This window comes from Canis lupus, chromosome 6 (genome assembly GCF_011100685.1).
Source record: "Canis lupus familiaris isolate Mischka breed German Shepherd chromosome 6, alternate assembly UU_Cfam_GSD_1.0, whole genome shotgun sequence".
NCBI classification, from domain to species: domain Eukaryota; kingdom Metazoa; phylum Chordata; class Mammalia; order Carnivora; family Canidae; genus Canis; species Canis lupus.
Genome location: NC_049227.1, coordinates 39,321,798 through 39,348,957, shown reverse-complemented (window position 1 = coordinate 39,348,957; position 27,160 = coordinate 39,321,798). Strand labels below are relative to the sequence as shown.

General features: G+C 61.7%; 2 protein-coding genes across 18 annotated transcripts in view; one reads left to right on the top strand and one right to left on the bottom strand.

The window, feature by feature from the left end:
* Positions 1-308: 308 nt before the first annotated feature.
* NTHL1 (nth like DNA glycosylase 1) lies at positions 309-5,804 on the bottom strand. Of its 7 annotated transcripts, XM_038540759.1 has the most exons (6): positions 5,657-5,804; positions 4,536-4,774; positions 3,637-3,807; positions 2,648-2,807; positions 704-809; positions 433-631 (listed from the first exon to the last, which is right to left on the bottom strand). In XM_038540759.1, the coding sequence occupies exons 1-6, from the start codon at positions 5,793-5,795 to the stop codon at positions 508-510; spliced, it is 939 nt and encodes a 312-aa protein (XP_038396687.1). In that variant the 5' UTR covers positions 5,796-5,804; the 3' UTR covers positions 433-507. The 7 variants fall into 7 exon arrangements, with proteins under 7 accessions (XP_038396685.1, XP_038396687.1, XP_038396688.1 ...); XM_038540757.1 differs by lacking the exon at positions 704-809 and having other exon boundaries at positions 309-631; XM_038540760.1 differs by lacking the exon at positions 3,637-3,807.
* Positions 5,805-6,158: 354 nt separating this feature from the next.
* The window catches only part of TSC2 (TSC complex subunit 2), a 33,117-nt gene continuing 12,115 nt past the window's right edge, over positions 6,159-27,160 (top strand). For 2 of the 11 annotated variants that reach the window (XM_038540748.1, XM_038540746.1), the window contains exons 1-23: positions 6,164-6,390; positions 7,565-7,651; positions 9,145-9,255; positions 9,978-10,122; positions 11,045-11,162; positions 11,606-11,654; positions 12,046-12,171; positions 12,474-12,547; positions 13,624-13,750; positions 14,754-14,897; positions 15,687-15,824; positions 16,781-16,884; positions 17,224-17,305; positions 18,219-18,374; positions 18,733-18,849; positions 21,519-21,641; positions 22,355-22,461; positions 22,594-22,744; positions 23,770-23,892; positions 24,251-24,385; positions 25,603-25,792; positions 26,675-26,768; positions 26,947-27,049. In XM_038540748.1, the coding sequence (XP_038396676.1) occupies positions 6,253-6,390; positions 7,565-7,651; positions 9,145-9,255; positions 9,978-10,122; positions 11,045-11,162; positions 11,606-11,654; positions 12,046-12,171; positions 12,474-12,547; positions 13,624-13,750; positions 14,754-14,897; positions 15,687-15,824; positions 16,781-16,884; positions 17,224-17,305; positions 18,219-18,374; positions 18,733-18,849; positions 21,519-21,641; positions 22,355-22,461; positions 22,594-22,744; positions 23,770-23,892; positions 24,251-24,385; positions 25,603-25,792; positions 26,675-26,768; positions 26,947-27,049 (2,742 nt within the window). In that variant the 5' untranslated portion in view covers positions 6,164-6,252. Of the gene's footprint in view, positions 6,391-7,564; positions 7,652-9,144; positions 9,256-9,977; positions 10,123-11,044; positions 11,163-11,605; positions 11,655-12,045; positions 12,172-12,473; positions 12,548-13,623; positions 13,751-14,753; positions 14,898-15,686; positions 15,825-16,780; positions 16,885-17,223; positions 17,306-18,218; positions 18,375-18,732; positions 18,850-21,518; positions 21,642-22,354; positions 22,462-22,593; positions 22,745-23,769; positions 23,893-24,250; positions 24,386-25,602; positions 25,793-26,674; positions 26,769-26,946; positions 27,050-27,160 lie in introns of those variants that run through there. The other 9 variants (XM_038540749.1, XM_038540747.1, XM_038540751.1 and 6 more) reach the window with 7 other exon arrangements.

Here is a 27,160-nt window from a genome sequence, read left to right as displayed (position 1 = left end):
TCTCCCCCTCCCCCCCGCAACCCCCTCCCACCTCCGCCCACCCGCGGGGACACACAGGGCAGGTCTCACGCCCTGGGGCGCCCAGCCTGGGGCTAATGGTGTTGCGCTGGAGGCCAGGTGGCTCCGTGGCCTCAGGGTGGGGCCTCCTGGCGCCGAGAGCCCTCAGGGTGCAGGAGGGAGTGTCCATCTGGGTTCCCAGCCCAGCCGCCCAGGTCTCCAGCGGCCTTCCTAACAGCTGGCTGCAGCTGGCTCCCACGGTCCAGCTCTGTCCCAGACTCCCGCATGTTCACCACCCCCACCCCTAGCCCACATGGTCACGTCCCCAGCCTGGGCTCCCAGGCAGCCCCGTTCACATGAGCACGGGGCCACACGCAGTCACGCACGTGCTCCCGGCCTGCCCCGCGCCCCAGGGAAGATTCAGCCAGACCCCGATGCAAACAACTCCCAGGGTTTATTACAGACAGGCTGCGGCTCTCCGGCGGGGGCAGGCGGGGGCAGGCGCGGGCGTCAGGGGCTCTGTGCGGCGGGGCACAGGCTGCGGTTGAGGCAGGCCCCGCAGCGAGGGCGTACGGGCAGACATGTCTGCTGGCCGAAGCCCACCAACAGTCCGTTGATCTCACCCCACAGCTCCCTGTGAAGGGCAGGGAGGTCAGTGTGGGAGGGACACAGAGGAGAGCCCCACCAGCCCCCCACCCTGTCGCACCGGGGCAGCCACTCCTCCAGGGCAGCGCGCGTCTTCTCTGGGGACGTGGTCGTGGTCCTGGTCCACCTGAGTCTGTTGGCGATTCTGTGCACATGTGTGTCCACCGCTGGTGGAGGCGGCACCGGGTCATCACAGAGCGTGCTTACCAGGTGGCTCCCTGCCCACAGCCCCGAGCCCAGGCCCAGGGTCCCCTCCTCCCACCCCCCGGTTTCCAGAGGGCCCCGAACTGCAGAGAGCGGGGCAGCAGCTGAGCCAGAGGCCTCAGGTCCTGCAGCTGGGGGGCAGGCAGCAGCGGCAGCTCCCGGCCCAGGTGCCAGCTGTGCCAGGCCGGGTCTCAGGGCTGGGTCCAGCGGGCCACCTTGAGGACACTGCACCGACTGCCGCATGGTCAGGGACAGCACAGGGAGGATGGGCCGGCCAGCTGCAGCTGTCACCTAGTGGGGGCAGGGTCCCAGCTCCCCTGGGCCGGCCACCCCAGGGCTCGGCCTGGCACCTGCTCACGGGGGCCTCCTCCAGAAGAGAGATGGAGTCCTGAACCTGCTCCCTCCCCAGACACTGACCGGGGGTGCCCTGGGGACACAGGGTGGGGGCACCCACAGTGGTTACCAAGCCTCAGCTCCGTCCTGCCACCCAGAGGCCCGGCCCAGGGCCTCCCCACACCGGGAGGCTCCCGCGGGCAGCTCCAGGAAGGCTCTGCCCGCCCTGCATACGTTCCCAGCCTGGAGGCCGAAGCTCAGAGAGCAAGCACCTTGCCTCTCAGTCACTCGGCTGGGACGGGATGGCAGTGCTGACACTGGCTGCTGTGGCCACAGCCCTGGGCTGCTAACTGAGCGCCCGCAGACATCCAGAAAGGGGGACAATCGGACTCCCCTCCTGTGTGTCTGCTGTCGCCAAAGTCCTGTTCCCGGGGCTGTGGGCCCTTCCCCCACAGACCTTCCAGACCCCTCCTGGGACTCAGGCCTCGGGCAGCCGAGGACAGCCACCAGATAAGCTCAAGTATCCACGCCTTGGGGCTGGCAAGAGGCTGGCGGCTGCGGGTGGGGGAGGGGAGGGCAAGCTCTGTCCCGGCCCACCGCCAGGCCCACCGCGGTCTCCAGGCCCACCGCGGTCTCCGGGCCGCTGGGTTCCAGCCCGGCTTCACGGCGGGGCCCCTCAGCCCCTGGCTGCCCCCTGCCCACGCGAAGGGTCCCCACCCCAGGGAGCAGAGGCTTTAGGACCAGGGGAAGTGCTGGGGAGTCTCTGCCCTCTTGCAGCTCCGGCAGCAGGAGCACCAGGTGGGCGCAGAGGCTGTGGCTCAGGCCCTGGTCTCTGCGCTGGCCAGGCCTGCCGCCGCCGTGTGGCCGCGGAAGCTCAAATCTGAGCAAAGGTCTGACGAAGCAGCCCCCTGATCCAGGGTCCGTCTTCAGAGACACCACCACTGTCAGGAAATGGATTCTGGAAGGGGCTCCCCCCAGCTCCTCCTCCCTTGGGGTCCCCCTGCCTTTACTGTCTCCCCCACCAGCCTATGCTCATTCTTGAGACTTCTTCTACTGGCTCTTTTTCCCACCTGCTGGCTTTGCAGACGCTGTTCCTCCCGCCTGGGTGGCACTTCTACCTCTTAGCCTGGCCAGCCCACCCTTACTCTTCAGCTCTGACACTGCCATGCACGACCACCCACCCCGCCCCCGCACAAACGCTTCTACCTCACAGCAGTTATTTGCTCAACATCTTTCTTCCTGCACAGCACAGGCCTTGAGTCCATGCCCAGGGCCTCTCCCAGAGCCCAGTGCACAGTAGGTGCTCGGCAGATGGGAACTCCTCCCCTTAGCCCTCATCCATGGGTGGGCCAGGCCTACCTCAGTGCTGGAAACATCTTTCTGACCCTTTGAGCTAAATTGTGGGGGAGCAGACCTGGGGTCACAGATGTGGCCAGCCCTGCCCTCCAACAGTGTGGATGCCACTCACCGATGCCTGACACAGTGCCCCAGGCCACCGCCATGGCCAGGTGTGCCATCTTGGGCCCCACGCCGGGCAGTGCCACCAGCTCTGCCACAGATGCTGGGATGTCCCCGCCGTAGCGCTGCTGCAGGATGGCACTGGTCTGCTTGATGTACTTTACCTTGCTCTGAAAGATGGAGAGGGGTGGTCGGCCCCAGAGGTGAATGGTGTAGCCCTACCGGAGGACGTGAGTCCCAAGGGAAACCCACAGGTGTCCAGAGCTGCCCATCACCTGCTAACGACACACTCAGTGGTACCTGTGTGCCCCTGTCTCCCTAGGAGTTGGGGGTGAGCCGAGGGCAGCAGAGACTGGGGAGGCCTGATGCGGGCCTGCACCTGTGACCCGTGTGTGGGGTGTAGCTCAGGTGCCCTGCCCCATCATTCCCCCAGAGGCCAGCCGTGCCAGGAGCTGAGCTCAGCAGCACCTGGACCTTCAGGAAGGCAGGCTGGAGCCTGGGGCTCCCCCACCAGCCGCCAGGCCAGCTGGGTGGTTCCCACTCCGTGCCCAAGTGGAGAGGGCTATTTAAAACCCATTTGACAAACTGCAGCCCACGCTAGTACCAAGGGGAAGCAGCCGCACCCGCCCGGCCGCCTTCAGCGGACCCGCCTATTCGCCACCCAGCGCTCTGTGGCCCGTTGGGGCTCCAGAGGGAGGGGGTGACGCACTCCAGGGAGGCCCGGAGTAAACAAAGGGAAAGGCGGTGGGCAGCCTCAGGGAGGAAAGGAAGCGCCAGTCAGCCGGGTGGGGAGGTGGAGGAAGGAAGGGGTGGGCTGCAAACAGGAAAGGCCAAGGAGGGAGGCCCAATGGTCCTGGCCCCGTGTGCTGGCCAGAGGGGCAGGGGGCTCCACTGGGAGCTCACATCCGGGTCCCTGTGGCCTAAGAGGCACCCCTGGCCTCCTGTACCCCACGGCCTCCCATCAGCCTCCTGACATCTTTCCCAGGCCAGTGGGCTCACCCTCCAGAAGCCTACGGGGTAGATGAGCGAGCCCAGCGTGGCGTCATCTGTCTGTAGGATGCTGTCCACTGTCAGGCCGTGAGCGCGCAGTCGCTGCATGGCGCCTGCTGTCACCTGGTCTTTGGTTTGGCTGGAGAGCATCAGTGACAGTAGCACCTGGTACCTCTGCACCTGTTGGCACAGTGACCGGAACCAGGGCAGTGACAGGTCCTAGGTAGCTCAGTGTGGGCCAGGCCCCAGCCAAACCCTAGACCACCTCTACCCATGACCCTGGCCAACACATGACAGCCTCCCAGCCACTCTGGCCAACGCACTGTGTAAGGCGTCCAGCCTGGGCTTGTTTTGCTTTTTTTTCCTACATAACATGGGGAGGATAACAGTACCTGCCTTACAAAGATCACCTGGAGACGTAAATGTATCATCGCCATGCTTGACAGCCAGCGCCTCCCACCGTGATTGCTGTGCGCCGTGGATAAGGCCACAACTTACACACAAACTGACCCCCAAAGAAGTCCGTGCACCCAGGTCCCAGCTAGTGGGGCTGGGATTAGGATCAAGTTGGTCTAAAGGCCACGCTCCAAGCCAGTGAAGTGTAAGGAGCTCTCTCTCAGGAAACATTACGAAGACTCCTGGTGTGTCAGGACTCTGCTGGCAGAAGGCAGAGCATGAAACCCCAAGCTGCAGGCAGTCTTCACCTGCCGAGCAGGTGATGCTGCTCCCTGCTCGGGGCCTCAGGCGCTTCCCCTCGACACGCTGCCTGCCTTCCTTTCACTGCCTGCCTTCCTTTCGGGTGCCAGCCAAGGGCTGCCACGGGTCAGGCTGTGCGCAGCCAGAGGCCTCAGAGGAGGCATGTGTCTGGTCCAGAAGGGAGTCACCAGGCAGGTGCGGCCCCTGCCTACCTTTGGGGGAGCGCTGGGGTCATGGCAGTGCTCAACCCCCAGCCAGTCCACGGGGGCGTCCTTCCCACTCCTCATGGTGCGGATATTCTCCAGCTGCTGCCGCCAGTCCTGGGGCTCCCAGCCTAGTGCCTCCAGGGCTTTGTGGCTCTCTCCTTTCTCGTGACCTGGGGCTTCGTAGGCCACCTTCAGTTTCTGTGTCTTCCGCTGACGCTTTGCAAGGCTAGGGTTTTTCTTTCCTTCTGCAAAAATGTGCCATTCAGCAGGGGCCACAGGTGGGGGTGGGGGTGGGGGTGGGTGCTGCCCTGCCTGCCCTCTCCCTTCGTCATCCATTCAATGACCATCCATCATCTGCTACAGCTGCGGGTGCTTCGGGGGCAGGTCAGCTTTCCCGATGCCACTGCCCTCCTGACCGAGTCTGAGTCGGCACAGGACGGCTCTACCAACAGGAGGAAGGGGTGCCTCCCCCATCTAGCTCCCACACGGTGCCAGACAGCAAGTCTTACAGCCCAAATCAGATTGTGTCACGTCTGTTTAAAACTCCTCTTTGACTTCTTGTACTTCCGACGAACTCCAAACTCATCCCAGCCTCAGGGCTCCTGCCTACCCAGCGCGCGCTGCCATCTGCTTATTCCCCTCGCCCTGCTTCCCTCAGGATGGAGCTGTGTCCCGGGCTAGGGTTGGTTGGGTGCCTAAGGAGTCCCCCTCCGGTGTCCTGAAGGACAGGGTGCAGGGGCCCTGTGGGTCTGGCTACCGCCCCCCCAGTCCTGTACAGCCAGGTCCTTCACGCCTGCACAACACACAGAACGGCTTGCCCTTTCCCGGTCCCCCCCTGGGGCTCCCTCAAGCGGGGGCGAGGACTGGGCACCAGGCCCCCCATCCCGCGGGAAGCAGCCAGGAGAGCAAGGCTGGCCTGCCCCCAGAAGCCTGGCACGAGTGCAGCATCCCCGGGCGGGTACCGGGACGCGGTCCGTGTGGACCGACCCCTGCCCCCTGCGTCCTGGGCACAGGGAACAGGGTGGGAGCCAGAGCCCCACGTGGGGGCGACTCGGATTCCCAGCCGCCGGCCCCGGCAGGCTCCTTCCATCGCCTCTCCCCATGCCCCGATGCGGGCGCGAGGGTACCTGCAGCCGCCTCCCGCCTCTGGAGCGGAGCCGCCTCCTCCCCACCCCGCCGCGGTGCGGCCCCCGGCCCCCAGCTCCGGCTCCGGGTCATCATCCTCACGGCGGCCATGCTCAAGCCAGAGTCCCGCGGACTACACATCCCGGCGGCCCCCGCGGCCACACCACGTGACCCGACTCTCGCCCCGCCCCCTCCGGCCCCCCTGCTTTTCCGCCGGAGAGCAGCCCGGAACTACGACTCCCAGCAAGCCCGGCGGCGACCCTCGGCCCCGGCCCGCCGCCGGAAGTGCGGATCGAGCTTCCGGCGGCGGCGTGGGGGTGGACCCCGCAGTGTCAGTGGCGGCCCGGGCCTTCGGCCGCGCCCACCGCCGCCCGAGCCTGGAGCCGCGGGCCCCCCAGGCAGTAAGGCGGAGCGGGTGCGAGGGGCCGCCCGGGTCCCCGCCCCTCCCGGGGCCGCTGCTGCCGGGCCGCCGGCGGTGCTCCAGGCCCTCGGGGCCGCGGGCGGGGCGTGCGCGCAGACCCGGCTTCGCGGGCGCTGCCCCTGAGACCTCTGCCTGTTTCCTCGGCGCAGAGGCGGCCTCGCCGCGTCCCTGCCCACCATGGCCAAGCCTACGAGCAAAGACTCAGGCCTGAAGGAGAAGTTCAGGATTCTCTTGGGACTGGGAACCCCGAGGCCAAACCCCAGGTCAGCAGAGGGCAAGCAGACCGAGTTCATCATCACGGCGGACATCCTGAGAGTGAGTGAGCTGCCGGGCAGGCTGGCATGCGGCTGGCGCGGGGCTGGGGAAGCCTGTCCGCCTGTCCTTCCGAGGTTCAGGAAGGCAGGACGATGAGGACCTGGTCCAGCACGCGTGAGCTCGCACCCAGCTGTCGATGCAGGGAGACCTACTTGACCAGGTGGCCTAAGCGTTGCAGTCGTTTGCTCAGGTGATTAGGGCTACGGCCAGGTGTTGCCAGGTGTTAATGGTAACCTGAGCTCCTGGCACTCGCAGGGCTCCGTTTTCTGGCGTGTGTTTGATCCCCTCTCCCTCATCCCGGCACCTGTGTCTCATACACGCTGTGTCTGCGCTCGTAAAGTTTCCCGTTGGGAAACAACCAAAACGTTCATCAGCTGGTGAACAGATGACACGTGATCACATCCGCACGGTGGAGCATTGTCTGGCAAAAAAAGAAAGGAATGAAGTATTGACACGTGCCGGAATGTGGATGAACGCTGAAAACGCGCTAAGCAAAAAGAGCCAGGCGCAAAGGCCCCCACGTAACGTGTGATTCTATTTCTATGAAATGTCCACAATAGGTAAATCCACAGAGATGGAAAGTAGATCAGCGTGTCTCAGGGTCTGAAGGGATGGGGGGGTGGTGAGTGCTAATGGGCGTGAAGTTTCCCTTTTACATGATGGAAATATTCTGGAATTAGTGGAGCTGGTTGCGAGCCATTGTGAATATGCTACAAGCTACATGGTACGGTTTTAAGTTGTCTAAACAGCTAATTTTGTTAAGTGAATGTTATCTTAATAAAAAGAAACGTGGGATCCCTGGGTGGCGCAGCGGTTTGGCGCCTGCCTTCGGCCCAGGGCGCGATCCTGGAGACCCGGGATCGAATCCCACGTCGGACTCCCGGTGCATGGAGCCTGCTTCTCTCTCTGCCTATGTCTCTGCCTTTCTCTCTTTCTCTCTCTGTGACTATCATAAAATAATAAATAAATAAATAAAAAGAAACGTGAAAAAGAGAAGCAGAGTGTTCTCAGCTGAGACGGGGCCATAAGCCCTGGTGATCCCCGATTGCAGAAAGATCCGTGGCAAGTCTGCAGCGTGGACACGCGCTACGATCCTCGGGATGGTCTGTGACTGGCTGTTCAGGAGTCCTGTTGCCTGAGCGCTGGCCCCTTTTCTCCCTTCGTCTCTCGCCAGGAGCTGAGTGTTGAATGCGGCATCAACAATCGCATCCGGGTGATAGGGCAGATCTGCGAAGTTGCAAAAACGAAGAAATTTGAAGAGGTAGGTCCGCCTCATTTGACTGCTGTCGAGGAGTCTGACGGCTCTTTCTAGGAGCCGGGTTGGCAGCTGCCTGCTGGCGCTAACTCACGCTCCATTTTAGGGACGCTTAACCTGCATCTTAGTGATGGGGAAGCTTCTGCAAATGCGCTGAGCCCAACCCTTTGGGGTCCATCACATGCAGGGGTGGGGAGTAGAGGGATGAAGCCTTTCCTGGCAGTTCCAACAAAGCGTCTGTAGTGACTCGCAGAGAGCCGTGCTCAGTGGTCTTTTCGTGTTACAGGGAAGGTAAGGGTACATCAGGAAGCCGTTTGACTCCAGGCCTGCCCTTTCTGGTGTCTCTTTGGGAGTGGTGTCTGGCTGGTGGCATCGAGCAGCCCCACAGACGTGACCGTGTTTATTTCAGGCAGGTGTTTGCAGGCCCTCTCCGGGCATCTCGAAGACAGACCAGGAAGTGGTCCTGAGATCACCTGCAGGGCTCTGCTCTAGCCTGGCCCCCAGCTCGTATGGGCAACTCGGGAGGGGACATGGAGCGAGCGGATTGGGATTTGCTAAGGGGGAGGGGAGAGCATGCACCACATCGCAGGTCACCTGAAACATGCAGGCTCTATGGTATCAAGGATAGAGGTGAGAGTAGGCACCCATGTCTGTAAAGTTGCCTGTGTAGGTACAGGAGGGGGGGCCTGTGGCCGATGGACAGGTGAGCCTGAGGCTGTCAGAGTCCACCGGGTCGGTGTCTGCATCTTGTCAGGGGTTACGTTGTGTCACCAGGAGTGTTGTGCATGGGACAAAGGAGGTGAAAGTTCCAGAGTATCCTGAACACGGTCAGGTTGTTGGTCAGGCAACACCTAAAGGACTTTTTAGTTCCTTCTTGGGAAAAGTGAGCCCAGGAAAGGTTGAGTCGTCTGAAGACCCAGGTTGAAGGGGGCATGGGATGGTTAACGTGAAGAGAAGGTGGCATGAGAGACTGATTCGGGGTGGCTGTGGGGAACAGGACTCAGCTTCCCCCTGGGTGTGGGGCTTAGCGGAGGCAGATTCCAGAAGGCCATGCGAATTCTGGGCAGCACAGGCGCAGCAGACGTGTGGTGTGCTTCCACAGCGGGAGGCCAGGGCAGTGGGGTTTCTGTGTCAGGCTGCAGACCCAGGGACCGCCTGGTCCTGAGACTCTTTCAGTGGCTTTCTTCCCCGAGTCTGAGCCAGCCCCCAAGGGGGACCCCTGGCCAACCTCTGCGGGGCAGCCAGGACAGCTCCCCTGGCCCGCTGCCCCCCAGCCTGTAGCCAGGACCTACGTGGGTTTGAAGTAGTTTGGAGTCATCCCCCTCATCAGGCTCAGGGTCATGGGGGCTGTGACGGGTCCACGGGGGCGGGGGCGGCGGGGGGCTCTGGGGAGGGAGTTCTAAGAAGAAGTGTCCTGCTCCGTCATTGGCTCGTGGTGCTGAGCCTCGAGTCGAGGGGGCCAGCATGCCTTCACCGCTGTTCTTCTTCGCTGGCGGCAGCATGCAGTGGAAGCGCTCTGGAAGGCTGTCGCGGACCTGCTGCAGCCGGAGCGTCCCCCCGAGGCCCGGCATGCAGTGCTGGCGCTGCTGAAGGCCATTGTGCAGGGGCAGGTAATGGGCAGCGGGGCCGTGCGCTGGTGGAGCTGGGCTGGGCGTGAGGGGTGGCCCCGGGGGGGCCGCAGACAGCCGGAGTGTGCCCCGCAGCCTCTCGGACCCTGGTGGGAGTCACTGAGCCTCTGTCTCCTCTCCCATAGAACGGGAATGCCTGTTGTTCCTTCCTCCTCTGGAATATCTTGGGGAGTAGATGAATCCGTTCATGCAAAACAATGGGGGATATGCCCACCACGAGAGATGGGTGGTTCCCCAGTCCTGCTGCCCTCATGCCCCTGCCCTGGGCCTCTGCCTGTGGCTCCCTGTGCGTCAGGCTCTGGCCATGCTGCTCTGAGCTTCTAGAACCACAGGTGGCCCCTCCGTTCCTGCTTGGGAGGCTCCCTTCTCTCTCGTCCACACCCCTGCTGCTCGGAAAGGTCTGTCCTCTTTTAGTGCAGTCAGACCATTTTTGTCCTGGTGGACATGAGGATGTCTGTTCTTGGCCAGGAGCCCCGGGAGGGCTGGGACTGCATTGTCCCTGCTGTGTCCACTCCGTGCCCAGAGCTCCCACACAGTAGATGCTGCACACACGCACACCCCTTATCTGGAGCCACTCTGATGTGCCCGACGTGTCCCTCACAGTCAGTTCCTGTGGGAGGGAGAAGGGAGCCCACTGTACTTCTTGGACTGCTCACAGCTGGTCGGGGGTGCTGGCAGGACTAAAGGAGCGCCTCTGTCTGCAGGGGGACCGCCTGGGCGTTCTCCGGGCTCTGTTCTTTAGGGCCATCAAGGATTACCCCGCTAACGAAGACCTCCATGAAAGACTGGAAGTTTTCAAGGCCCTCACGGACAATGGGAGACACATCACCTACTTGGAAGAAGAACTGGGTGGGTGCCACATTGGTGTGAGGTTTTTCTGGCCTGAGGGGTCCCATTTAACCCGGAGGCGCCAGAAGGCTGCCGGGGGACAGAGGATGTGCTGCAGGTCACAGGGACGGCCTGAAAGGGGCGCGGCACCATGAGGTCCTGCTCATGTGAGTGCCAACCAGAGTGGCTCCTGGGGAGCCTGTTAGAGACAGACAGTCCTGGGCTCCAGCCCAGACCTGCAGGCTCAGAATCCCTTCGGAGTGAGACCGCCTGGTGGGCAGCAGGTGGTCTGAGTCCTGCTGTAGGGAGAGCATGCTGGTGACCCAGGTGTCAGCCCGTGCTTTATCTGGGGCGCCCTGAGGTTTCTGGAGGTGGGGCGCCCCACTGTGTCTTCTTCATGGGCCTCTCTGTGCCCCAGGCCTGACCTCCCAGCCCTCCTCTTGGCTGGCCTTCCTCCCTGTTGTCCCGATGGGGTGACGTATCCGTGGGTCTTGAGATTCCATGTCATGGCTGTGGGCACAGGAAGAAGGACTTCTGGGGCCCGGAAATGGGCCTCAGCTGGCCGCCTGGCTCTGACAGGTGCTCACTGGCTGACTGTGCCCAGGTTTCTAAGGCTTTTTGGCCAGTGGCCAAGCGTGGCTTCTGTCTCTGTTGAGACAGTGTCAGGGAGGGGTAGGGGGCAGGAATCTGCGTCTAGACACGTGCCCGGGGATGCTTGCCCAGCCCAGGCCCGGGGCCCCAGGCTGTGCCTCAGCCTACACCCCCTCAGCGCGTCCTGGGGGCTGTATGTGCCACAGTCCATGACGGACTGACCCGCTGGGGCTCCAGCCGAGCCTCCATTGGCCTGTGCGGGGTCTGCTGACGGGACAGCAGCGGGGGAGCTACGGTGTTCTCCTGGGGAGGAGGTGAGTAGACAGTACAGTGCCCTCCTCTTCCCCCTCAGCTGGGTTTGTCCTGCAGTGGATGGACATCGGCCTGTCCTCCGAATTCCTCCTGGTGCTTGTGAACTTGGTCAAGTTCAACAGCTGTTACCTGGATGAGTACATTGCATCAATGGTCCAGTAAGAAGAGTTCCAATCACGTCCCTCTGATGGTAGTTGTGCTCCTTGGGCGCCGCGTGTAGCTCCGTGGCGTGGATAAAACTGTTGACATCAGCAAGCAAACGGAGAAGCTGGGAGCAACGTGGCTGCCTCTTGCTCGCATTGATAGAACGATAGCGTTTTCTTTCTCACAGACCCATAACGTTAGCTAGCGCTTCTTATTATCTCTGGGGCCGTTCTTTCAAACGCTGCGGAAGGCATGAGGGCAGGGGCTGGGCCTTGCTGGTGTTGCACAGCCAGCACTGAGCAGCGGTGGCCCAGAGCGGGCACCTGCCTGTCTGGGGGTGAGTGGAACTCAAAGGGGGTTGAGCCTCTCGCTTGATGATTGTAGAGTCACCAGAGCGCGACGTGTGGCCACGCGGCCTCTGGGAAACCTCCCGCTGACTTTGCCCTTCCTCCACCAGCATGATCTGCCTGCTGTGCGTCCAGACCGTGTCATCCGTGGACATAGAGGTTTGTAGCTGGTCCTCCCCGGGGACGGTCCCTCTCATCATCCTCCTGGGCAGGCCTGGTTGGGGGGTGTGTGAGACCCGGGGTTCTGGGGTCTAGCCTCGCACTGCCTTTCACTGGTCGTGGGGCCCCAGGCTGGCGGCTCTGCCTCCCTGGTGCTCAGGGCTCTGCAGTAAGTGGTTGGTTGGACGACCTCTGCCAGTGGGGTCACAGTTCAGGATGGCATGAGCCTCTGTGACAGTGGTGCTCGCCCCCTCTGGTTCTCTGGAAGGCTGCTTCGGCAAGGGGGAGGGGCGACAGCAACTAAAGCGGGGTGGGAGGGAGGCTGTGGGTGTCCCCTTGCTGCGGGCGGGAGGCGGGGCAGGGCTGGCGTGACCCTCATCCCCCCCACCAGGTCTCCCTGCAGGTGCTGGACGCCGTCGTCTGCTACAACTGCCTGCCGGCTGAGAGCCTCCCCCTGTTCATCGTCACCCTGTGCCGCACCATCAACGTGAAGGAGCTCTGTGAGCCTTGCTGGAAGGTGGGGGTCTAGGCCTTGCCCTGGAGGCTTCTTCCCTCCAGGGTGACGTTAAAAGCACGTGGCTGGGACGAGGGCCATGTTGTGAATGGCCGTGTGTCCTGCTGAGGGGAGCCCAGTAGCATTTTCCCAGGTGGCTGAGCTGAGGCCAGGGTTTTAGCATTTTGAAAACTCCGTGTTTGGGAGGGGGTGGTGGAGAGCCGGCTGGACGTGGAGGGCTTCCGGGCGATGGCGGCACGAGGCTGGCCCCCGGGTCCCGGGCCGGTATCTGCCCCTCTCTCAGGGCGGTACGTTTTGTTTCCCAGCTGATGCGGAACCTGCTGGGCACCCACCTGGGCCACAGTGCCATCTACAACATGTGTCGCATCATGGAGGACAGGCGAGTGTGCGCGGGTTCGGGGCATGGGTCGGCTGCCACTGAGGCTCCTCCGGGAGGCTTGCAATGTGGGCCCATGCCCGGCGGGGGTAGCTGAGAGCTTTCTGTCCCTTTGGGGTAGCTGCCCCAAAAGCCTGCTCTGCAGCTACAGCTATGTGCTCTGTGCCTGATTCTTGTGCTCTCCTCCTGCTGTGAAGTCAGGACATTCAGAGCTGAGCCCCATAAGCCCTCCCACACTCGGACCTCCTCCAGGGGGCCTGTGTCAGCGCTGACGCTGGTAGGAGGCCCGAGGCCTCCTGTCCCACGGCCAGACCATCACAGGTCCTATTGCTTCTGCCCCTGAGGGGTGGCTCAGGGCTGTGCACTCCTAGGGCCGGCCCCCTGGGCCCCCACGCTCTCCTTGCTGGTCTCCTGCACCTGCTCCTGAGCTCCTGGCATCCACTCCACGCAGCAGCCACATGACCTTTTCCCACCACTGATCTGACCGTGGCACCATTTGCTCGGAGCCGTGATGGCTCCCCCTGCCCTGAGGATCAGAACCACAGTGCCCAGCATGGCAAGGCCCGGGCAGTCAGCCCTGCCTCAGCCTGTGGACCTCCCGCCTGTCCTAGCTGCTGTGCCAGCCACCCAAGGCCTCTGCACACACCTGCTCCCCTGGCTGGCACGTCCTTCTGCCATGCTCGTTTGTCTGAGCGCGTGCTGATGTAGCATGGTTGCTCATTTCCTGAGCGCCCTGGGGAGGTTATCCTCATGGCCCTGGGCTCTCATTCTTTGCTGTAACCTGAGAGAGGCACCTGACATCTCCTTACATGGTTCTTTGGTTCACATCCGTGCTTCCTAGACCTCGAGCACCATGGGGCTGATGGCTTGCTTTTACCTCGTGCCCTGGCATCTGACACGGTCCTGCGGCAGCAGGATTGACTGTGGTGGGAGTGCATGAGTGGATCGGGTCGTTGCTCAGGCCCGGGTCCCCTGCCCACCGCCTCTTCCCCAGCTTTGCCTCTGCCCATGAGAGCAGGGAGCTCAGGGAGGTGGTGCGGGCTTCGCTGACATGTGGTCTTGCTGTGGATTGCTTCTAGAGCCTACATGGAAGATGCCCCACTGCTGAGAGGGGCTGTGTTCTTTGTGGGGATGGCCCTTTGGGGAGCACACCGACTCTACTCTCTCAAGAACTCCCCAACGTCTGTGTTGCCGTCGTTTTATGAGGTGACTTGGTTTGTGTGCCACAGAGGCTGGCGGGGTGGGGGGCCCACAGCACTGGGGGGCTGAGTGCAGGCCTGTGGGCAGTGAGAGGCCTTGCTTTGCAACTCGGGGACAAGGTTTAGGACCCTTGGTTCTATCTTCAAGCACACGTTCTATTTTATAAATTTCATCTTCTGCGGATGAACATTAGAACTTCTCAAGATTCCCGCAGAGGGGGCAGCCCTGGTGGCTCAGCTTTTAGCGCTGCCTTCAGTCCGGGGCATGATCCTGGAGACCCGGGAGCGAGTCCCACGTCGGGCTCCCTGCATGGAGCCTGCTTCTGTCTCTGCCGCTCTCTCTCTCTCTCTCTCTCTCATGAATAAATAAATAAAATCTTTAAAAAAGAAAAAAAAGAGTCCTGCTGGGGATGGTTTCATTTTGTTAAGTGCTAGTCTTGCTCTTGCTCGAGAGCAAGGCCAGAGATGTAGCATGTGTGCCTGGGAGCCGCCCAGGCTGGAGCCACTGGTTCTTCCTGCCAAGGTCCTGCTTCGTGACAGTGGAGCGGGGAGCATCCAGGTTCTGCTAGGCTGGTGAGCCAGTGGCCCAGAATCTGCCGTGAACGGTCCAGTCCAGTGGAGTCCAGCACTTTTTTTATTTATTATTTATTTATTTATTTCTGAGAATACACAGGAGAGAGAGAAGCAGAGACACAGGCAGAGGGAGAAGCAGGCGCTATGCAAGGAGCCCAACGTGGGACTCGATCCCGGGTCTCCAGGATCAGGCCCTGGGCCAAAGGCGGTGCTAAACCGCTTGAGCCACCCGGGCTGCCTGAGTCCAGCACTTTGAAGCCAGTGTAGAAAGCGTGTTTCTGGGCTCCTAAGATAGTTCTGTGACCCCTGAGATCCGTGTGGGGAGCAAGCCCCTCCAAGGCATCTCGTGCTCAGCTCTGAGGGGCGTGGGATGGGGCTTGCTGGGCAGCAGTGGGAAGCCGCTGACCACTGTGTGTTCTCTGGGTCTCTTGTTCTAGGCTATGACCTGTCCGAATGAAGTGGTGTCCTATGAAATCGTCCTCTCTATAACCAGACTCATCAAGAAGTACCGGAGGGAGCTGCAAGCTGTGACCTGGGACATCCTACTGAACATCATGGAGCGCCTCCTGCACCAGCTCCAGGTGAGGCACCGGGAGGGCCTCGACAGTGGGCTGGCAGGCCCACCTCACCCAGAGGAGGCCCCCGCGCTGCGCACTCTGACTCATGTCTGCATCCTCCCGCTGGTCAGTACTGGGGGCTGGCCTTCACAAGGCCGCTCTGGGGTTTGGAGCAGCAATACCTAGGGGGGTTTGGGGGCAGGGCTGGTGGTTCTCAAGACCAAGAGTTATACACACTTCCCCTTTGTGGCCTGGGAGTGGACCCTGGAGACAGCTCCCAGCGCATCCAGGATGCTGCCCGTGGCTTTGGCGTAGCTTCAGAGGAAGTACTAGCCACGATAGGAAGGAGGACATGGTGGCCATGCAGGGGTGCAGACAGATGAGGCTGCGTGTAGCATGGGCTTGGGGATGGGTCTCCTGGGGAACTGGGGTGGCCAGTGTGCACGGCCAGGCCAGTGGGCGGAGGACTGGAACTCAGCAGGGACCAGCCTCTTGTCGCTCAGCCTGGCTCCCCAGGCTAGCTTCCTCCTGGGGCGGTAGGCTGGGTGGTCACAGGCCTGGGGCCTCTAGAAGATGCTTGAGCCTGGGGGAAGCGTGAATGTGCTCAAAGTCAGTCCCTTTGGGGCCTCCTGGGTGGGCATAGCGGGACTCCCTGGGGCCCTCCCTCCCTGGATGAGCGAGAGCAGCCTGGCTGCTGCCTCCCCTCACCCCGTGTCCCAGCGGGAAGGCCTGAGCGGTGTCTGGAGGCAGTTCGTGTGAGCTCAGGGCTCTGAGACCGAGTCCTTGAGGGGAGTGGATGTCACTGTGTTGCAGAGCCTGGACAGCCCGGAGCTCAGAGCCATCGTGCACGACCTGCTGACCACAGTGGAAGAGCTGTGTGATCAGAATGAGTTCCACGGCTCTCAGGAGAGATACTTTGAGCTGGTTGAGCGATGTGCAGACCAGAGGCCGGTAAGACCTCTGCTCCCCCGGCTAGGCGGGGCCTTTGGTGCTCCTGCTGGGGGGTTTAGGTCAGGCTGCTGGGCAAGCGGCTGTGGGTCTGGAACTGCTCTCCTTGAGTTTGAACCAAGGGGCTGGCAGGCTTCTGCTTTGCTGGGGTGTGTGCTGCGGCAGGGAAGTCTGCCGGGCGTCAGCAGGCCAACTGCGTGTGGGTCTGTTAGGGACGGTGCTAGCCTAACCGGTGGCTCCCTCCCACCTGCGCGGGGGAAGGTGCTGCCGGCTGCACGGAGACTTGTTGCCTGGTGCGTCTGCTCACCGGGCGGCATGGAGCGCTTGTGCCAGCAACGCACAGTCTGATGCCAAGGCTTTCGTGTGGGTTTTTTTTTTTTTAAAGGTTTTATTTATTCACAAGAGACAGAGAGAGAGAGAGAGAGAAAGAGAGAGAGGGAGAGACACAGGCAGAGGGAGAAGCAGGCTCCCTGCAGGAAGCCTGATGCGGGACTCGGTCCCAGGGCCCTGGGGTCACTCCCTGGGCTAAAGGCAGGCACCCAACCACTGAGCCACCCGGGCGTCCCTTATGTGGGTTTTTTTTTTTTTTTCCTTTTAAAGATTTTATTTATTCATCAGAGACAGAGACAGAGAGAGAGGCAGAAACACAGGTAGAGGGAGCAACAGGCCCCATGCAGGGAGCCCGATGTGGGACCTGATCGCAGGTCTCCAGGATTAGACCCTGGGCCAAAGGCGGCACTAAACCTCTGAGCTACCGGGGCTGCCCCCTTATGTGGGTTTTTAAATGAATTCTTACTCTGCCGTTGGAGCCTTGGTCATGCGCTCTGCCCACCTGGCCTGGCCTATCTGGTGTCCCTGAGCAAGCTCCGCCCCCAGGGCCAGCAGCATGGGGCATGAGCGTAGGAAAACCTTCTGGCGGGCAGAGCCGCTCATTAATGCCAAGCTGTTTCCGTCTCCAGGAGTCTTCCCTCTTAAACTTAATAACGTACCGGGCTCAGTCAATCCACCCGGCGAAGGATGGCTGGATTCAGAACCTGCAGTTACTGATGGAGAGGTTCTTCAGGTAGGGAGCCTTCGGGGGCCTGGAGCTGGGGCCTGGTCAGTCAGGCTTCTCCTCTCTCGTCCTTGGAAGGAGCAGGTGCAGGCTGGTTTTCCAGTAGGACGGAGTCCTCTGAGGCCCCTGCGCGTCTTCTTGTGGAGCAGACGTCTGGGAAGACGCTGTCTCTGAGGCCTGAGCTCCCTGCCCCACCGCCCCGTGTTTGGTGTGGGTGTTGGTGAGCTGGGCCTCACCTGCCGCAGAGGCGAGCGGGCTTGGGCTCAGGCTGCCGGGCAAGCCGGGGCCTGGTGGAGGACGAGGTGGCCCGTTGCCCACGCGGCCCCAGCAGGTGTGCCCTGCCCCCAGGAACGAATCTCGCAGTGCTGTGCGCATCAAGGTGCTGGACGTCCTGTCCTTCGTGCTGCTCATCAACAGGCAGTTCTATGAGGTGCGGGTCCTGGTGGGGGTGCGGAGGGCGCATGCCCTGGGGGCAGGGGGCTCAAGGGTGGGCTCTGTGAGCCTCCAGGGTCTGCCCTAGACTCGGGGTCCCACAAGCGCCCCTCTGTGGCCGGCTCCCTGTTCGTGCACTGGGGCCTTCCTTCCTCCAGGCCCCTGCTGGGCCGCGAGCCTCTGTTCCCACCCCCCCGCCCACCCCCCACCCCGGGATCTTGGGCCAGCTCAGGGCCTAGAACAGAGCTTCTGAACAGAGTCTCATGTGGGGACATTTTCTTTTTGCTTTTGTGATCACACTCTCTGGTCCCGGCTCGACCACGGTGGTGCCAGGCCTGGCCTGCCTCTCTTCAGCCCATCCTTTCCTTGGGCCGTGACCAGAGTCTGTGCTTTAGAAACGTTTGTGTGCCCTTTCCTCCAGGAGATGCACCTCAGGCTGTGTGGTGCTTCAGGGTGGCCTCCCTGGCATCTCCGGTGTTCCCAGCACCTGTCTGTCCACTGCTTCCCTCTTAGCCTGCCTTTTTTCCTGCATCTCCGTCCCTTGGAATCCAGCTCAGTGTTGCCTCTTCCAGGAAGCCCCTCTGGGTTCTCAGCTCCCTCATGGCAGGGTCCATCTTGTCCTGCTCTCTGCTGCTGTAGAGCTTTCTACTTGCCCCTGAAAGCTTTTGTCATGCTGCCTGTTACAACAGACCCCATGATGTCGGGGACAAGGTCTTCTGCCCCAGTGCAACGCACACAGGGCCCCGCCATGTGGGATTGTTCCTGATGGTGACGTTGAGCGGGCTGGAGCAAGCCAGGACGCATGGGCCTGTGGGCCGGGGCCTGGGCTGGGCCACCAGGGGGCCGCGCCCCTCTAGAGCTGCCCACCTCTGCTGCGCGAGGCTCACCTCCCCCGACTTGTGCTGCCACAGGAGGAGCTGATCAGCTCGGTGGTCATCTCACAGCTCTCCCATGTCCCGGAGGACAAAGACCCCCAAGTCCGGAAACTGGCCACCCAGTTGCTGGTGGACCTGGCCGAAGGCTGCCACACCCACCACTTCAACAGTCTGTTGGACATTGTGGAAAAGGTGAGGGCCGCAGAAGCGCAGGCTCTGGGTGCCTGGGCTGCCAGAGGGACCCCTGTTTGTGGCGAAGCCCCCCAGGCAGGCACCGCGGCCTCCGGGCCCTCCATCCCCGTTCTCTGCAGAGCGGTCGGCTGCATCTCAGGCAGGGCTCCCTGCAGCGAGGACGGCGTTGCCAGGGCTGTGGCCGGGCCTGCGCTGTGGCTGATGTATTTCTTTTAACTTTGAAATATATCATGTTTTGTGAGTGGTTCCTAGGTGCGTAAGGTGCAGCTCTTGTGAAACAAGAGAAAGCTTAGGGTCTGAGTGTTGCTGCCGCAGGGAGCCGCGAGCGGGGAGCTGAACGCCTACCTTCTCTCTGCAGGTGATTGCCCGCTCTCTCTCTCCACCCCCTGAGCTGGAGGAAAGAGACGTGGCGGTGTACTCGGCCTCCTTAGAGGATGTGAAGACTGCTGTCCTGGGGCTCCTGGTCATCCTTCAGGTGGGCCTCTGCTTTTTTGGGAGGGCGCGCCAACCAGCTGCCTCTCAGAATGCTGCTCTGCAGGGACACGTCGCCAGGGAGACCTGGGCGCTCTTTGGGGGCCGCAGAGGGCGACCTGGTGTCATCCTGACTGCTCGTCGCTGTGTGGAAAGCTCGTGAGGGCTGTAGGGCCAGTGTGCGCAGATATGCCCCATGCCGGGCCACCCCCTCACTCTCACACAGCCACTGCGGCGCGGAGGGCGGCCATCCATCCCGGCCCCGTGCTTGAGGGGTGACGTTAAAGGCGTTGTTGAGAGAGGTAATTCGTATATTGTAGGATTCATCTACTTCAGGCGTGTAATTCAGTGGATTTTTCAGTATCTTCAGAGTTGTGTGGCCATCACTGCAGCTTTAGAACGCCTTCATTCCCCAGAAGGAACTCCACACCCATTAGCAGTCCCTCCCCATCCCCCCAGGGACCCCGGCCCCTGACGACCGCCAGGCCACTGCATCTCACGGATTTGTCTCTTCTGCACATTTCACAACCATGGACTTGGACAGTATGTGCTTGTGTGTGTCTGGCTTCTTCCTCTGAGCATTGGGTCTTCAAGGCTCACCTCTGTGGTAGCAGGTGTCAGGGCTTCACTTGTACAGACCCTAGTCTCTTGTGTGGATTTGCCATATTTACGTATCCATTCATGTGCTGATGGACACCAGGTGTCCACCTTCTACCGGGGACCCTGCTGCGGTGAACATCCGTGTGCAAGTGTCTGTGTGGACGGAGGGAGGTTTTTGTTCTTGGGTGCACAGGTATGAGCAGACTTGCTGGGTCAGATGGTATCCCTGTGCTTACTGATTCGAGAAATGGCCAGGCGGTCTCTGCGGGGCCACTCCGTCCCCAGGAGCAGTGTGTGCTGCGTGTGCGCCATGTCCTCACCAGCACGCCTCCCATTGTGCATAAAACGGTGCTCACTGTGGTCTGATGAGTGTGACGAGTACCTGGTGAGGTGCCTGCTGGCTGTTTGTAGATCTTCTTTGGGGAAGTGTGTTCAGATCCGCTGCTCATGTTTTACGGAGGTCATCTGTTTTCTCGTTGAGCAGAGAGAGTACCTGGTGTATCGTGGGTGAGACTGTGGTCAGAGGGTTGGTGTGTGCTCTCCGTGCCAGGTTGCTGTGGCACCGTGCTCACTCTCCTGCTGCACGGCTGGCTTCCTGGGCACCCATGGGCCCTTGAGGGTCACTGGGGCTGTGGCCACCTCCCGTCACACCCCCAGCCAGCCTCCACCTGGGCCCTGCTGCTGGCCGCCCTGCCTCTCACTGATTTCAAAGTGTCACAGTGCCACTCACCCTCACTTGCCAGTGTCAGTATCACTTAGCATTTTTACTTTTTAAAGATTTTATTTATTTGTTCACGAGAGATGCACAGAGAGAGGCAGAGACACAGAGGGAGAAGCAGGCTCCATGCAGGGAGCCCGATGTGGGACTCGATCCCAGGACCTCGGGATCATGCGCTGGGCCGAAGACAGATGCTCAACCATTGAGCCCCCCAGGGGTCCCTATCACTTAGGGTTTGAATCCTTTGCCTCAAACATTTCTGTCTGTAAAACGTCTGAGGATACATAGTTTCTCGTAGCACTTGCAAGTGATAGTTATTTCCTGGTGTGGAAGTTTGAAATGTTTGTGGAAAGCTGGCCAGCCCCCCATGGCTCCCGTCACTAGACCCCTGCCGCAGGGAAGCAGGAGGGTGGTCTGTCGCCCTCACGTGGATTCCAGTGCCTCAGGAGCGGGAACCCCAGAACCAAGCTGTTTGCTGAGGCAAAGTCCCAGGCCAGGCGGTTTCATTGCTCATTTTACATAATTAAAAAATAATCTGTGTACCCGCTTGAAACACGCAGGCAGCGTGGACGCAGCTCAGAGCTGGAATCCATCCGTCCTTCCTGCCAGGTGCCCTGCTGCCCTTGCCGAATCGGCCCGAGCCTTGTGTCCAACTCCTTTCCCTCCAATTTTTTTTTTTTTTTTTTTGGTTAATATTTCTTTAAGAATAGCAGTGACTTGGATTTTAAGGCCCTGCTGCTCGCCTCAGGAGTACCACAGACCATAGAGGGGTCCCTCTGGTTGTGGTTGGACTCCCTACTTCTGCTCCTGGCTGGCCCATCCCACCCCACAGCCCCACCCCCCACCCCCCAGGGTCTCACCTGGCATCTCCTGGGCTCACCTGTCGGGAAGGTGGGGTAGGGAGGAGCTCGCAGCAGGGACGGCAGCCCAGCAACTGGGTGGATGGCACGCTGACAAGCCCCCTGCCCAGCACCCCGGGGCCTCACCTGTCCCTGGTCTGTCCTGCTCTGCCAGTGGCAGGGAGAATGTGCTTTCAGCTCATGGGTCACGTGGCACGTCCTGCTAAGTCGTGCACCGTTAGACAGGTTTTCCTGATGTATCAGCAGATTCTCTGTAACGGACACGAACGTGTTCCTGATTTTTTTTTTTTGCCATAACCGAGAGTGTGCACTTGGAAGTATCCGTGGGATGAAGTCCCTGGGGCGGACTTAGTGGCTTGAAGGCTTAGTGCGTTCTAGAGAGCAGCAGCCACTCCAGAGAGCCCAGTCACTGCGGGGCTGCTGGTCCCTGTCCTGGGCTCCCTGGCTGCCTTTCAGCCTTCTGCCCTCCAAGTGACCGGCATGCTCTCTCTGTAGACCAAGCTGTACGCCTTGCCTGCCAGCCATGCGATGCGCGTGTACGAGACACTCGTCAGCCACATCCAGCTCCACTACAAGCATAGCTATACCCTGCCCATTGCCAGTAGCATCCGGCTGCAGGTATGACGGGGCCGGGGGACTGTCAGCGGCTGTAGTCCTTCCGGCTGCACTTCAGGCTGTGGGCAGCTTCCTGGGGTCCTGGTGGTGACCACAGTGACCTCATGCCGGGGAGGTGGCCAGTTGTCCAGACCATCCCTCCCTCTGCAGTCTGTGTGCGTCTGAACCTGCCGGTCTGAGCCACGAGGCGGCCGGGGGCCGGGGCGGAGGCAGGACGACACCGCTTTCAGGTGGCGCACAGCCCTGTCTCCCCTGGGGCTGCCGTTGTGGGTGTTGGCGCCAGGCTGAGTGGAGGTCACTGGGACGGGGGACCTGGTCCCTTCTAGAGCCTGTGTGTTGTGAAGCAGCCCCCGTCACCTGGGCAGCCCGGTTATGTGACCTATCGTTCACTGGAGGAAGCGATGGGGCCTGAGCAGTCCTGTATTCTGGCCTTGGGGCCGGGTGGTGCTGCCCAGCCAGGGTGTGGGGTGTGCCTTCCCCATGTCCTGGCCACAGGCCCAGCTGCCCTGGCATGAGGCCACACTGTGGCCCAGCCACAGCGGGAACTGCGCACCTCCCCGGGCACCATGAACGCCCGTGTGGTTCCCCCTACGCTGCAGACACGGTGGTGTGGCACGTGTCTGCTGTCAGTGGGCAGGGCCTTTCCCAGGGATGCATGAGTGTGAGTGGATGGGCTGGCATCATCCTGGCTTTGCTGGATCTCTTTCTGTCCGCAGGCTTTTGACTTTCTACTGCTGCTGAGGGCCGACTCGCTGCACCGCCTCGGCCTGCCCAGCAAGGACGGGGCCGTGAGGTTCAGCCCTTACTGCGTCTGCGATGCCATGTGCGTGTCAGCCGTGCCCCCCAGCCCTGGGCCGTGGAGCCGAGGGGCGTCCCGCAGGGTCCCCATGACAGTGTGGGGTGGGCAGGGCGCCCGCAGCCTTGGCCTCAGTGCCCGTCTCACTCACTTCCATAGGGAGCCAGAGAGAGGCTCAGAGAAGAAGGCCAGTGGCCCCCTGTCACCTCCCACGGGGCCTCCTGGTCCTGCGCCCGCAGGCCCCGCCGTGCGGCTTGGCTCCCTGCCCTACTCCCTGCTCTTCCGTGTCCTGCTGCAGTGCCTGAAGCTGGTGAGCTGCTGGGTCCCTCCGCAGCAGGTGGCAGGGTCCGCTGCTGGCCTTCACGGCGTCTGCCCTGGGGTTACCCCGTTCTGCAGAGCTGAGCCTGGAGCGGAGGAGACACTCCTGCCTTTGGGAGGCGGCTTTGGGATGAGGTGGTCACGTGAGACACCTGGAGTCATGGGAGGGTGTGCCTCGGGAGCAGAGACTCGCCGTGGGAGAGCAGGGGTGTGGTCAGCTGTGGTTGGGGGCACCTGGAGGGCCGGGTGAGGCCCTGAAAGGCAGGAGAGGCTCTAGGGGGCAGGAACAGGCCGAGCCCGCAGGTAGGGTCGGTGTGGTCCCGGCAGCGGAGGTGTGGGGGTGGAGGCCTCCGCACACGGTCTGAGGGGAGAGGCAACGTAGTCAGTGTGTGGCACTGCGGGGCCGGACAGCGTGCGCTGGCCTAGGTCAGGCCTCCAGGCTGCAGGCAGGGAAGCGGCTTCCCGGGGGCACTGAAAGGGGCCGTGGGGCATGTCCCATGAGATTTTCGAGGCCTCTGGGTCACAGGCGGGATTTGGGGAGAGGCTTGGAAGACTCACGGCCTTGGTGTCACCCAGGCGGTGGCCTCCCTGATGAGGTGGGGAGGAGCTAGCAGGGAAGTTCCGGGGCTGGGGGGGCCACCACCACGTCCTCCTCGTTGCTGTGGCCCTGGGTGGCCTTAGGTCCTGCAGTGGACGTCTGGGTTCTGGGTCACTCAGGAGCACGTGCTGTTTTCCCTTTGAGCTGGGATGCAGGCTCCTCTCTTGCAGTCCCATGGCCCGCTTGGGGGAGTGGGGGGGACACTGGCTGTGTGGGTTGGGCCCCCCACCCCGGCTCACTTGGTGTCTGGAGGGCCCAGGACTGAACTTCCCCAGAGGAGCATGAGCTCCGGAGGTTGCAGGGACAGAGCGGGCCCAGAGGCCACTAGCTGCCCAGCTGCAAACCAGGCTGCAGGCCCAAGAGCACGCCGTCCCACCCCTGGGTGCACCCAGCCCCCCGACCAGCCCCTCTGCTTGCAGGAGGTGGACTGGAAGGTACTGAAGCTCGTGCTTAGCAAGCTGCCAGAGTCCCTGCGTTATAAGGTGCTCATCTTCACCTCGCCCTGCAGCGTGGACCAGCTGTCCTCCGCCCTCTGCTCCATGGTGAGGCCGCCTCATGCGGCGGGGCCTTCCTTCCTCGCCTGCCAGGCCCATGGTGCCTTTGGGGCCCCTGCCCTTCCTTTCCCGTGTGGGAACAGGAGTCAGAGGCTGCAGCCAAGGGCTTGAACTCACCACCCGAGGATGGTACTCTGAATCCTCCCCCTCCCTTCCTCGCTGGGGTCTCCTGTGCCTGTCAGGGTGGGTACCCTCCAGCGTGCCTGAAAAGGCAGACTCTGGGCCAGAGAAGGGAGTAGGAAGGCCCCCCCGGCTCCTGAGCCCTGCTTCCCCCTTGCCCTCGGCCGCTTGGCGGTGGGCCCCGCCTCGCTGTCGGGCATGCTCCCTTCTGAGCTGCCGTCTTCAGCTCTCAGGTCCCAGAACTCTGGAGCGGCTCCGAGGCACCCCGGAAGGGTTCTCCAGAACCGACCTGCACCTGGCTGTGGTCCCTGTGCTGACGGCGCTCATCTCTTACCATAACTACCTGGACAAAACCAGACAGGTACCAGGCGGGAGAGGGATAGGCCGGCCTGGGAGCGCTGGCGTTTGAAGTCTGGGCCACGGGACGTTGGCTTCCGCTAGATGGGCTAGGCCTTGTCACCTGGGGGCTGCTGGGCCAGGACCAGGGGAGCTGGCTTTGCTTCCCCGTGTGGCTGCTGGACCCCTGCTGGCTGGCCCAGCCTGGAACTGCAGACCTCGGTGTCTGCTGGCGCTCCTGAGTTGCATTCTGGGGGGTGCGGGCCTTGTGCTGCCCCTCCACACGCAGCGGCATTTTTTCTTTCTGGAGCATTGCTTACCTTCAGGACAAGTGCTAAGCGTCTCGGCAGAGCTGGGCCTCTTCTAAGAGACCGGCAGCAGGGCCTAGGGTGCCTGACTTCCACCTGCCCGCACTTCTGCCATCAGCGGGCACACGGCAGCTCCTTGACTGCGCCGCTGGGCATGTCTGCTGCGGCGGTTCAAGTCCCGATGCCTCTTGGTCAGTCCACCTGAGTGGGTGAGGGAACTGCGGTCTTAGATGGGCTGGTCCGCTTAGGTCACAGCCGGCAGGGGGGCTGCGCAGATGGTAGCAGCATCGGGAGTGCACTCTGGGCATCCCGCCTCCTCCCCGGCTGCAGCGGCTCCTGTGCTGCTGGGCCTGCTGCCCCCTTCTGCCCTGTTTGGCTGTAGTTCCCCTGAGAGCCCTGGAAGCCCAGGTGTTTCTGAGGGCTGGGGTGAGTACAGGAAACTGAAATCATCCGTGGGCCCTGAGGCCGTGGCCTGAGCTGCTCCCCGTCTCCCGCTGGGTAAAGTTTGCTGTCTTCATTCAGGAAGCTGCCCCCAGGAGTGCGGGCCCAGTGGCCTGCTGTGCCAAGCAGGACCACCCCATAATAAGGCCAGCCGGCTTGGGGAAGGAATCCCATAAGCAGAGGGGTCATGGGCCCAGTGTGTCCTGGCTCTGGGGTCCTGCTGGCCCTGCTGGTTGGAAGTGTCAGGAGGCACCTGGCCAGAGCTGCCCCACTGTGTCATCACCTCAGGAGGGGTCGGCTCCTGGTGCTGTGCTGGTTAGGGGTTCAAGGCCCTGGAGCAAGATGTCGAACTTTCCTAAGGCTCGGTCTCCCCTCTGTAAAACACGCTAGAGTGGGCGCGGGGAGACAAGGCTCTGGCTTACTAGACCCGAGCCTGTCTGCGGGCGGGGTGGGGGTGGGGAGGCCGGCCTGAGGCACCTGTGCCGTCCCACAGCGGGAGATGGTGTACTGCCTGGAGCAAGGCCTGATCTACCGCTGCGCCAGCCAGTGTGTGGTGGCCCTGGCCATCTGCAGCGTGGAGATGCCTGACATCATCATCAAGGCGCTTCCCGTCCTGGTCGTGAAGCTCACACACATCTCGGCCACGGCCAGTATGGCCATTCCACTCCTCGAGTTCCTGTCAAGTAAGCGTCTCTCTGCTCGTCTTTGTGCGTTTGTGTGCACACACGCTTGTGTGAGTGTGGAGTGGGCCCCTGGGGCTGGGGCTGCACCCTGCCCACGGTCATTGTGCGAACCCTGACCTCATGTGACCCCTCCGGGTACAGCTTGGTGCAGCATCTCCACGGGGTACCCAGGATGTGCTCTCTGTTGCCACAGGGCCTTGAATGCTTTCCTTTCTGGCTCATTTCTTATCCTGAGGGTCAATATTGTTATTTTATTATTATTTTTTAAAGATTGTATTTATTTATTCACGAGAGACAGAGAGGCAGAGACACAGGCAGAGGGAGAAGCAGGCTCCCTGTGGGGAGACCGATGTGGGACTTGATCCCGGGACCCCAGGATCACAACCTGGGCTGAAGGCAGACACTCAACCACTGAGCCACCCAGCCGTCCCCTGAGGGTCATTTTAAACAGCACAGAAGCCTTCCTGTTCCTTGGCTCCTGCCCTTGGCCTGGTTCTCACAGCTTCCTCTCCGTTCCCCTCCGCACACACCACACCCTGGAGGGACTTCCAAGGGTTCAGGGTGCCTCGCCCACTCAGTGCATGCTCTTGCGTGTCTGGCCCTCAGCAGGGCGGGCGACAGGAGCGGAGCAGGGCCACCAGAACTTCTGCAGAGGGCCACATATGGCTTCTGCTGCATATTCTTGTTTATTATAGCTTTTTAAAGATGTGAAAGGCATCTTTAGCTCACAGGTGACCCAGGGGGAGGCCGCCAGCTGGATTTGGCCTGGGGACATAGGTTCCTAGCCTTTGGAATAGAGCGCCCAGGGTCAAGGAAAGGTCCTGTTTGAGGTCCTTTCAGAAGTAGCCCAGGTCCCCTCACCGCTGTGTTCTGGTGTTGCAGCGCTGGCCAGGTTGCCCCACCTGTACAGGAACTTCGCAGCAGAGCAGTACGCGAGTGTGTTTGCCATCTCCCTGCCCTACACCAATCCCTCCAAGTAAGTGCTGCCCAGCCCTGCTGCCTGCGAGCTGGGCACGCCCAAGGCCTCTGCGTGCAGAAGTGGGGCCGCCGTGCTGGTCCTTGACCCAGAATGGGCCTCTCTTCTATGCGTGGCTCCAGGCACGGTGGTCTCGGGACCCCGGTCGGGGCTGCATCACTTCCCTTCCTTCCTACAGGTTCAATCAGTACATCGTGTGCCTGGCCCATCATGTCATAGCCATGTGGTTCATTAGATGCCGCCTGCCCTTCCGGAAGGATTTTGTTCCTTATATCACTAAGGTAGGCCAGCAGACACCAAACCCCTTATTAGGGTGGGACCCACTTTGCCACTGGCTTCCATGGCCAGAGTGGGGTGACGGTCAAGGGAGAGCGGGATGGGCGTTACTGGGT

Excerpts from the sequence above, each read along its gene's own strand:
- NTHL1 (XM_038540755.1), bottom strand. The coding sequence starts at position 5,795 with ATGTGTAGTCCGCGGGACTCTGGCTTGAGCATGGCCGCCGTGAGGATG. Across the intron at positions 2,808-3,636 it reads ACCCCGTAGGCTTCTGGAGG|AGCAAGGTAAAGTACATCAA; the intron begins GTGAGCCCACTG and ends TCCATCTTTCAG. Across the intron at positions 2,121-2,647 it reads GGGCACTGTGTCAGGCATCG|TGGTGGTGTCTCTGAAGACG; the intron begins GTGAGTGGCATC and ends ATTTCCTGACAG.